This window comes from Labrus bergylta, chromosome 1, assembly GCF_963930695.1.
Source record: "Labrus bergylta chromosome 1, fLabBer1.1, whole genome shotgun sequence".
Classification (NCBI taxonomy): Eukaryota; Metazoa; Chordata; class Actinopteri; order Labriformes; family Labridae; genus Labrus; species Labrus bergylta.
In genome coordinates this window covers 29,098,611-29,110,041 of record NC_089195.1, presented here as the reverse complement: position 1 = coordinate 29,110,041, position 11,431 = coordinate 29,098,611, and the positions used below count along the sequence as shown (strand labels likewise).

Genomic DNA, 11,431 nt, shown 5'->3' with positions numbered 1-11,431 from the left:
CTCCACATGACGTTTAAGAGGCAAGTCAGCAAAGACAGACCACCAGTGTCTTCAGCATCTCAGAGCTAATGTCAACTGGCTCCTTGCCACTGAGGAGCTTCTTGTCTGTCTGAGCAACCCGTGCAAAGGGTCAAAGTAAGTTTAAGACTGGATCTGTGTTGGTTGGGTTCAAGGGACTTAAAGTGTTCCTTGTTTGTACCACTCTACGATACATCACCCTTCTTTCTCCTTCTCAGATAGGTCACCAGAACTTCCTTAAGGCTGAACAAAAGTCCTTCTCCATAATGTTCCTCAACTCTTCCCTTGCCCAGGTTTTTGATTCTGCAAGCACTCCTGCCCCTCTCCAGGAGTTTCTTCTCAGATAAAATCAAATCTGAAATTTAATTCTAAAGTTGATTTTGCTTTTTATTGCAATATTCTATTATTAATTGTTTGATCGATATATGTGACTTTGGTGCCCAAGTTTACTGGCCATTGAAAAGCTGATGTGTGCTGCTCCATCTACAGACATTAAAAAGTAAAATAAACAATACGTGCATCACTGTCTTTAATGAAAAGTCAGAAACAAATGGAGGTTATATATTCTTTTATTTTTTATTTTATAAATCGGTTTCTATTTACAAATGTTAAAACGTTAAATTTGTCATTGGAAAGTGGTGTTAAATCAGAAAAAGTTGAAGAAACAAGAAACATACAATCCCTGTATAATGCCTCAGACACAATTTCAAGTCTCCACTGGATTTAAATTAGGATTACAGTTGTCTCCTCTTGTGTTGTGTTTTTTGGATGTCAGTGCAAGTATCAGTCTGAGTGGGCTAAAGTCTAAATTATACAATCCACATCCTAACACTCCAGGGAAAACAAAAGCATATATAAATAGGAACATAATCAGATCTCTCTCTCTCACTCTCGCTTTCTCTCCCTCCCTCCCTCCCTCCCTCCCACACACACATTCACTCTCTCATACACACACAAGGATCGGGCAGCAACCACCAGGCAGCAGCGATCCGTACAGGGACCATGGAGCAGCAAGACAGAGCTCAGACTGGAGACACGTACAAGTTTGTGAAAGAGAAAACTGGGAGCAGATTTCTTGAGAAAGCATTTTTCTATTAATGGAAAAGGAGGAAGAAAAGAAGAGAGGACGGTGCCAACTGAGAACAGCTTCCTATGAGGATGAAACCAATGGTAGTGTTCAAGTGATTCAGTCTGCGGTAACACCTGGGTGAGTAATTATATCTTCATATTCTCTTTTTATGTTTGTCTGTTTTCTTCACATAGGATATTTAAAAACCCAACTAATAATCCATAACAGGATTTGTTGAATTTTGTATTTATTAAATTTAAGTTACTTTGAACTTTAAATCTGAAAAAGCCCAAAAAGTTTTGCAGAGGTTTTCTACCCATGTTCTGCCTACTTCACTAAATACTCAGAAACAAACAAAATCAATCCTTGAAACGTTCATGTGGCTGAGTAAGTCGATTGTAAAAAAAAAATGTGCAGAGTGTAAACAGATAGGGGAAAAGATTTTAAAGGCCAAAATCATTTTCAAGGTTAGGGTAGTTTTCAGCTCCCCCCCCCCCCCTACCATGCCCCACCCCACCCCCCACCCCTCTCCACTCCCAGCTGTCGATTATTCCTGCAGGCTTCAGATTGATTTTCAGCACTGGACAGCTCCTGTGGCCTCAATGAAACCAACACACGTCACAGCTGGTGCTTAGTTTGCAAACTGCCCCGTCATAACTTCTGCTCGCACTGCGTGAACCATTGATTGGCATTTAAAACTTCCTACTGCAGTGATGCATGTGCAAAGATGGAAACTCCACTTTGAGCTGCGTGGTTTTCAACATACATGTGAGACACATTCCTGGCCTAACAATCACACAGGGTGGAGGCGCTGCTCTGTCGGCCATTTCAAAGGAGACAAACGCAGGTTTTTTTTTATTTTTGTGACGTTCATATTAAATATAACTTCCATAAAATCACTAACATCAGATTATTGAAGATGACATCTCGAAGAAAAAAGTGTTTATTTGCTTAGTTGTTAATTTTTTACATTTATTTCTTGGGGTTTTTAATGAGTTATTACATGTGCATTGTTTTTGTTCAATATCTTCAAAATTGGAATATTAAAGTCAATCATCATGCAAAATATTTTTATATATATAAAAATATAAATATAAATATATATATGTATGTAATCTGTTTATTTTAACATTTTTGGAGAAAAATGTAAATCACTATTAAGTTAAAAAATATTATATCATATAATAATCTAAAGTTTGTTTTTTATGAAAGGAAGTTGCCTTAAAAATAAAAAGTTAATTGAATTAAAACTAAAATATTTTTCCCTGAAATGTGGCTGTAGTAGAAGTAAAGTTGAAGCACAGAGCTTCAGACTTTTATGAAATTCAAAACCTTCATTTCACCTTTTTTGGCAGACGGTTATGTCAGTGTCGTTTTGATGATTCGTCTGTGTGTGTGGTTGAGAGTGTGTGTGTGTGTGCGTGCGTGCGTGCGTGTGTGTGTGTGTGTGTGTGTGTGTGCGTGCGTGTGCGTGCGTGTGTGTAGGGGGAAATAAGGTCTTCTCAAAATAAATTCACACTAGCTGACAATGCACAAAAATCCCTTTTTTTGCTCATTTGTAGGACCAGCAGCTGCCCTGAGAAACATTAAGGCCCTTTTTTAAATGTCTCCTTCAATGTGTTGTACAAAGAAACAAAGAAATGAGAGATGAAGACATAAAACAAACACCTCCAAACAGCAGAGCATGACCAATTGCAACTCTCTCACAAATTTGCACATTCGCCTTTGTAAAATGTAATTTTTTTTTTTTTTTGGAGATTATAGATTGTTCTTGGTCACGCCTATGGCATGTTCTCCCCGTTCTGTAAATAGCATTAAACGTTGTAGTAACATTCTCTGACGTAATAATCTCGTCATCCTAATCTGTATCCATTCTGACACCCTTTCAAACGTGATGACCCAATACCTCCAAATCCCATACTTTACAAATTATTGAGCTATATTTTTTTTTATTTCTTTGAATTGTCTTAGTATCTTTCTTTTTCTTTTGTGGATTGTTTTATTTTCTTTATTTCTGTCTTATCCTCCCTCCTCCCCCCCCCCCCTTCCCCGATCTCAGATTACACATAAGGATTTAAGCCAGGTCACACAGCAAATACCATCCACCTTTTGTATTGTTTGGATTTGGAGATTAAGGGATGAAGTAATCTGCTATTTGATAAGGGCTTCCTCCATCCTCTCCTTTGTATTGGATTATACCATACGTCAGTATATTTCCTCTGACATATTCAAAGAAGAGCATGAGTACTCGTCTTAGGGTCTCAAACTGTGTCACCACAGGAATCTTTATTTGTGGCTGAGTTGCAGATGTTTTTTTTAAATATTTTTAAAGGATGCATGGTTCACTCATGGAAGAGTTTTTCATCTCCTTTATACTGCTCTCCTCCACAAGTTGCCTCTCATGCTTAAACCATCACCACATACACATCACTGCAAATCATCCCCAAAGAAAGTGCTGAGAGGTTCCTATGGAGACGGCTAAAACTGTATCTACGATCAACCATTAATTACTGCCACTCTCGCCCATGGGGATTTTTGTTATCTGAGAAAGAAAAATGTTTCAGCAAGGCATAAACTGATTACAGATGGAGGCAAACAGATTTACATTCACGAGCATTTGTAAAACAAAACAATCTAACTTTAGCTCCAGGCTACATAGATGTAAACATAGCATGAATCAAGTGTGGTTAATGAGTCCTTGATGGGTCATAGATAAGAAAACAAACAACATCAAAGCACTAACGTGGATGCTGTTTAGCGTCTGAGTGCAACACATGATAGATTTAAAGTTGATGTTTTTGCTAAACCATCTCAAAAATCCTGCATGTGACAGACGTTTATGAAGCTATAAAAGAGAGTTTGCATGGTTTGACTTCTACCTGACACTCTTCAACACATTCTGGTCAATGTGGGTCTGAAAGCCAAACTATAATAAGTGGACATTGAGTGTAGCTATACGTGCAGGAAGGAACTATGTGGCCTGATATATTTAGTTTTTTTGTATAAAATTATGTAACTGTACAGCACATTACTATTATACAGTGTTATCAGATATTTTCCCTATTTTCACCAGGCTGGTAGACAAAAAGAGAGTTCATTCAACACCTCCCAAACAGTGCCACAGAAACTGAACCTATTCAGCTGAGCACAGCTTTGTGTAATGTCCTCACCAGCTGTACGCAGGGGGCTGCTATGAAGAGATTTTGAAGTTTTGTTTGTGTGAAAATCATGATAACTAAGACAATTTGAATTTTTTTTGAGTAGTAACACGACGCGCTTTCTTTTATCCCCTTATACAATGGAATTAATTATACAATAATTTACAACGTTGTGGAACAACACAGACAAAATATTCCTTTGATTGCAGCCTTAAGAAATTGCCAATGTATTTTTAGTTTGCCATTTTAATCAGACTTTCATTCTGTTTCCGATTGTCCTCTTTACTGGTAACAATAAAAAGATAAAAATCAAACTAATTTTGTGAATATGGCAGATGGAACAGGCTGAGTTAGAGTAGCAGGTAAAATAAGCTTCAACCAGAATACATTTGAGCAAGTCAATTTTATTAACCCTCCTTTCCTTGTCCCAGCACAACTTATTTTAAACATACATAAGAATATATTGTGTATATTTATTGATTCAACAGATTTATTTATTTCTGGTCTCTGCAAAAGGACAGGAGGCTTTTTTAGTGTATCAAATGATTGGCTTGAAATCAATACTAACATTAAGGTTTGGAAAAAAATACAATACCAACATGTCAAACAACAAACAAGCGTTCTTATGAAAGCATGCAGTGCTCTTAAACAACAGTTTCAGTTGATACAGACAAACATGTGAACTGTGTGTTGTGTGGTTCTGCTCGCACAAACACACACACACACACACACACACACACACACACACACACACATGGTGCTGCTGGCACTGACGTCGTGCTGACCTGAGTGGCCCGGCATATTGGCTGCCGTCTTTAAAGACTCTGTGAGAAAAATGTTGTGTTCCACGTAGAGGACTCTTTCCTCCAGCTGTGGAAGTCATTCAGCTGACGTAATCATCTGCCCTTTTGGGATTATCCCATCCAAATCGCTCCTCATCCAGCCAATCAGCAGCCAGTTCGTAACATCTGTCCTTGGTGTAACAGGAAAAAAGAGTCTGGAAGGATCTCACACACACACACACACACACACACACACACACACACACACACACGAGGGTAGCACACAACACACATTACATGACATCAAATCTCATCAAATCTGTACGTGTGTGTTTGTGTGCAGCTGTGTTTCTATGTGCTTGTGTTTGTTATCGTTGTGACAGCGATATTGAACAAAGACTTTTAAAAAGCAGTTGTCTGAAATTGTCTGACACAGCCCTTTAAACTAATTTGACCGTCAAAGTGATTCACACAGAATAACACACAGAGCGCTGGTGCCATTTTGCCTTGCGTGTGGTTGTCTTCTATCGGTTATGCAACCCGGTGCTTTTTGGTTCTCCTGTTCCCCAGCGTGCTGACATAATAAGCCACGCACCCTCCAACCTTGTCATCAGGCCAAACAGCAGATCAATTGTTCCTCTAACAGTAGATTACCACTGATTCATCTCTTTTTTAGACCTGTGTCCCTTCCACTGCCTGTCTGGTTTTCCACCCCTGGTTGGCCTGAAGGTCCCTAAGGCTAACCACTAGCAAGGCCCCGATCAATGAGCTTGCGTTACACAAAACTGTCTGGTCTGCCCCGTGCATTAGAGCAGGGCTAAAATTTGCACAGAGATTTTTGATTATTCTGACTTTTCACCAGGCAGGCGGCATAGCTCTATGGATCGCATTATCCTGTCAGTCAGTTAACAACTATTATCCACACTAATATATCTACAACTTTCTGATAATGGCTATTGATTTTTTCATAGATACTCATGGTCTACAAAGGACATATCGGTTTTTATCCCAGGCTTTTCCTCTATTCTTTTAGTTTTTAGGGAGATTTCCCAACAATTCCAATACACAGAAACCCTCCTAGGGATGGGTTCACTATGAACACTATGACGCTTGCATTGGATGGCTGTTTCTTCTATGTATACTATATCTGTCACTAACAAAAAAACCCACAAATACATATATAATAATAACTGTGATGATTCTTCAACAGCCTATCTGATGCCAGAAAAAGTTTTAATTTTGATTAATGAACAAACACCTATAAAAGCAATGACATTCCCATCAACCTCAGCTGTGCTTGGTTTACATTTATTGACAAATGTTAGCATGCACACATTCAACAAAGTTGTTTTTCAAAAGATTTATTTTTGGGCTTTTTAAACAAAGCTAACCATAATAAACACTGCCTGCCACTTTATTGTTAGCATGCTGACATCGTCAATGTGAACACGTTAACATGCTGACATCGTCAATGTGAACACGTTAGCATGCTGACATCGTCAATTTGAACACGTTAGCATGCTGACATCGTCAATGTGAACACATTAGCATGCTGACATCGTCAATGTGAACAAGTTAGCATGCTGACATCGTCAATGTGAACACGTTAACGGCTGACATCGTCAGTGTGAACACGTTAGCATGCTGACATCGTCAATGTGAACACGTTAGCATGCTGACATCGTCAATGTGAACACGTTAGCATGCTGACATCGTCAATGTGAACATGTTAACGGCTGACATTGGCAACTATCTTAAAGTTGACTACCATGTGAGTACAGCTCACGTACTCTGCTAGCATGGCTATTAATGTGTTTTCAATATAATCATGACAAGAGATATTTAGCAACTGAGAAAATCCCTTTGAAAGCTCACTCAAGTCAGTGGGAAATTAGGATACAACATGACATGTTGACAGACTTGATGATATCTTGTGCAGAAACATGGCAGCAAACGTAGAGTTTAGCTTGTTGGTCAAAACTTTAATTTGCATATTGCAGAACAATTTTTGGCATATTTTAATTTTTTAAAGGTAGAAGGTTTTTATTCTTCCACAAAAGTGACAGAAAGGCTAATGGATACCCTTTAAATTGCTTTTGACTCCCAAAAATAGGAACTCAAAGCATCAGAGGTTTATCAGCTTGTAGATTATTTAGTGGGTCTAAGAATGAACCAGATGTTCTTACACTTTTTTTTTGTTTTTGTTTTTTGTTTTGTTTCAAATATGGTATACCATCATTCGTGATAAGTGAAGAAATATCCCCTTTGCTCTCCTTGTTTGCAGAAAATGTATCATACGGAGGCAGCGCTGCTAACAAACACAAGACAGACCTGAGCTCCTACTGCCTCCCTGTCCAGCTACAGTACTTTAATGGTTGGAACTGCCCGCCCCAACCTACATTACTGCCCTCGCAGACACAGCCTGATGATCACCGGTGCCATGGGAGCGGTGCGAGTCAACAGGTAAGAGAGGGTGAATAATAATAACTATGCCAATGGTTACAACGGCGTTATTGGAGGAAAGAAAAAGGGACACTTGGGTTTTTTAGGATACTTTGAACTTCTGACTACCCATGAGTAGCAGCTGAATCTCCATTACATGAAAATATATCTAAAGTCTTTAATCATCCTCTATTCCTTAATAGAACAGTTGTTAGCCCTTTTTTAAAAATAATTTGGGTTGCCAGCATGTGAAAAATGAACACTGTCCATGAGAGCTGTCAAATAGATCATTTAACATTTTACGTCTGGAAAATGGCTGCAGGGCATCTGGATGACAACTCATCTATTATTTACATTTTCATTTGCAGACTTAATAAAATATCTAAAAAAAAAAAAAAAAAACTTTGTGAATGATATATTGCCATTGACATTTTATTTACAAGACCTAAAGACTTTTGTGTGACTCCCTTGACTTTAAGTGCCATTAAAAAGTTAAATTATTTAAAAACACAAAATAAACACATCATTTTCCAACTGTTAACTCTTTTCAAGTCTTGAATCACATCCAATTAAATAACCCCTCAACCCCTCCCCCACACATCAAGTATCCAATCTCATTTTAACAATCCAAGTACCAACATTAAAATAATCACTATGACGTTCAACTAACAAGCTCACAGCATCCTTTTGTCATCATTCACTAACAACATAGGTTGCTCATGGGTTGTCATGTTACATCTCTTTAAAAATGCTGTGTATTTTGTCTCTCAATATTACACAACTATATGAAAACAAAATCCTTGTGGTCTTTGGATGCCATGGAGAAGATGTTGTTTATTTTGCCAATGACACAGGGTTTGACGGGGTTCATTAAGCAGCCTTTTAATAAACGTTGATTCTGCTGGACTAATTATCTCCTCCATCTGTTCTTCCAGATACAGCATCGTTTCCACAGATGAAGATGCCCTTAAGATCTCCAGCCTGGGCCTCCACAATGGCCACAGTCCTCTGGCTCAGCAGACACTGTCGGGGACCTGCATGCGGGATGAAGAAGATGGTGAAGAGTGTCCAGGAAGTGACGAGACAAGAGGGGCTTTGTCTCTGAGGGTGACCAATGAGCCCATCATGCACAAAAGTTGCCGTAATTCTCCATCGTATCGTCTGGGCCTGGATCTAAGCGTCGGCCGCCTGCGCAGCCGCTTTGTGAAAAAGAACGGTCAGTGCAATGTGGTATTCAACAACATGGAGGATAAGCAACGACGATACCTGGCTGACATTTTCACCACCTGTGTGGACATTCGCTGGCGCTACCTGCTGCTCATTTTCACCACTACCTTCCTCCTCTCTTGGCTGTTGTTCGGGATCATCTTCTGGGGAGTGGCGCTCGCTCATGGTGACTTTAACATTCGTATTCCCGTGAAGGAAGGGGTTCCCCGAAGCAACGCGGATGAAGAAAAAGACGAATGGCGGCCGTGTATTCTCCACATCCAGGGTTTCATTGGGGCGTTCCTCTTTTCCATAGAGACCCAGACTACCATTGGATATGGTTTCAGGTGTGTCACAGAAGAGTGCCCCATTGCTGTGGCGACCGTGGTCGTCCAGTCCATTGTGGGCTGCATTATCGACTCATTTATGATCGGCACCATCATGGCAAAGATGGTGCGACCAAAGAAACGGGCACAGACCTTGCTGTTCTCGCATCACGCTGTCATCGCCCTTCGGGACGGTAAGCTCTGCCTGATGTGGCGCCTGGGGAACATGCGCAAGAGCCACATCGTTGAAGCTCATGTTCGTGCTCAGCTCATTAAGCCACATGTGACAGCAGAGGGCGAGTACCTCCCTATGGAGCAAACAGACATTGATGTAGGCTATGACGACGGGCTGGATCGACTGTTTCTGGTGTCACCGCTGGTGGTGGTTCACGAGATCAACAAGAACAGTCCTCTGTATAACTTGAGTCGCAAAGACCTGCAGAAAGAGGAATTTGAGATTGTGGTCATTCTGGAGGGGATGGTGGAGGCCACGGCTATGACCACTCAGGCCCGCAGCTCATACTTGGCCAAGGAAATCCTGTGGGGTCACCGCTTTGAGCCTGTGGTCTTTGAGAAGGGTGATCGCTACCATGTGGACTATTCACGCTTTCATAAGACCTACGAAGTGCCATCTACACCTCACTGCAGTGCCAGGGAACTGAGCCAGATGAAAGGTCGAGGAGGGGGGGAGTCATCATCCTCAAGTTCAAGTTATTCCCAGTCTCCGTCACCATTCGCCCCAAGGGCAGCCCGCCACCTACTGGGCCCTCACTCCCCCAGCGCTTTCTGCTACGAGAACGAGGTAGCGCTGTGCTGTGGGGATGACGAGGACGAGGGGGACATAAAAGAGGAGGCGACCAGTATGATTGTAAGAAGTGACAGAGAGGTAAAGATGAGAGAGGACATTCACTTGGGTTTCAAAGAGACGTTTGTAAAGGAACAGACGGTGGAGATGCTTTGTGTTCTGGACTCAGAGAATCAGATCAGCCTTGACAGACTACAGCCTACCCTCCCTTTATACATCAGCAGAGAGTCAGGAGTTTAATCAATGGTAATGGTTGCCCTTCCATTTGTTTCCTCTCTTTGTCAGTGTGCATCCAACCAAAGTATTGAGCTAATGTAAAACACAAAAATGGAGGACACAATTCAAACTGTAAATCTTGTGGGAAAGAAGGATGTGTCTGCAGGACTACTGCTCGTATATCCACGACTTGCACAGATTTCAAATATGGTGCACTTTCAGTTGCATCATCAGCATCCAGACAACGCACAGCTCATCATCTTCTAAACGGCGACCATTTTTTTTCTCGCAAATCACAAGGTATCTTGCAAAGAGGTATCTTGTTTGATTGTGTTATTTAATATGACAGTGTGATCCTATGTTAATTCAAGCTTTTTGTTCTTGGGTTTCATTCAGTTTTTGTAAATATGCTTTGTTTTGATTTTAAAATGATTATGCGTCATACACAGGTAACTGTTAAAAGGAAATACATCTATTTATTATAAAGGAAACATGACCAAATGCTCAACTTAAACACACTCATTCTCTCTGTGTAAAAAATAAATTATTTCTGTATTTTAATCATCTGTCTTCCTTGCCTGATTTGTGTTACTTTTCATATTAAATAATAAACTAAAAACATCTTTTTAAAGGTTTATTTTCGGGCTTTTTATGCCTTTATTTTAGATAGGATAGTGGATAGAAACAGAATTCAGGGAGAGAGAGAGAGAGTGTGGGGAATGACTTGCGGGAAAGGAGCCAAAAGTTGGATTTTGGCGGGGCCGCCCGCTTGGTGGACTAAAGCCTCCATACATGGAGTGCACGCACTGACCACTCGGCTACTGGCGCCCCATAAATTAAATATAAAACAGAATGAAAACAGTTTGACATATGTGTACGGATTATGAACAAGCACTTTATTCTTCTTTTATCAGTGAATACGAACACTTTGGAACAGTTTGTTGTTTTGTATGAATAAAGAACTCAATAAATAACATGTCAACGCTGTCATGGTCTTATTTGAGTCTTGATTGCATATTTTCTCAATGGTCTAACTACCATCTGTTTCTTATTAGACAAGATCACAACAATCTAAAGTGCCTTGACATTTGACAAAGCATGTATGCTTTTATTTTCTCCATAAGAAGCACGTCTGGATTACAAAGCAAGTCCGTAGATATAACATCATCGTTCTATTTCATGCAGCACTGTTAACCATATATATGTTTGTAGAACTACAGTACTGACATAAGCCTTTAGCGTCTGCCGTACTTTGTAGTAGTATCCGAACATGCTACACCAGTGGCCCTGCCTTGGAGGGGGAAGGATGTTTTGCACCAGTGACCTGAGTAAAATGGTAACTACCCTTGGTAAGGGCGAAGTTGAAGCTTTTAAATAACACAGAGATTGTGAAAATTCATATTCAAACA

At 40.2% G+C, this 11,431-nt stretch overlaps 1 protein-coding gene across 1 annotated transcript; it reads left to right on the top strand.

The window, feature by feature from the left end:
* The first annotated feature begins 956 nt into the window (after positions 1-956).
* LOC109994390 (ATP-sensitive inward rectifier potassium channel 12-like) lies at positions 957-11,007 on the top strand. The gene is made up of 3 exons (XM_020647698.3): positions 957-1,225; positions 7,312-7,490; positions 8,405-11,007. Exons 2-3 carry the CDS (start codon positions 7,399-7,401, stop codon positions 10,044-10,046), a joined length of 1,734 nt encoding a protein of 577 aa, XP_020503354.2. The 5' UTR covers positions 957-1,225; positions 7,312-7,398; the 3' UTR covers positions 10,047-11,007.
* The last annotated feature ends 424 nt before the right edge of the window (positions 11,008-11,431 follow it).

Bases quoted from the DNA above. Each gene is read 5' to 3' on its own strand.
- LOC109994390 (XM_020647698.3), top strand. From the start codon at position 7,399: ATGGTTGGAACTGCCCGCCCCAACCTACATTACTGCCCTCGCAGACAC. The intron at 7,491-8,404 runs GTAAGAGAGGGT...CTGTTCTTCCAG, and splicing joins GGAGCGGTGCGAGTCAACAG to ATACAGCATCGTTTCCACAG.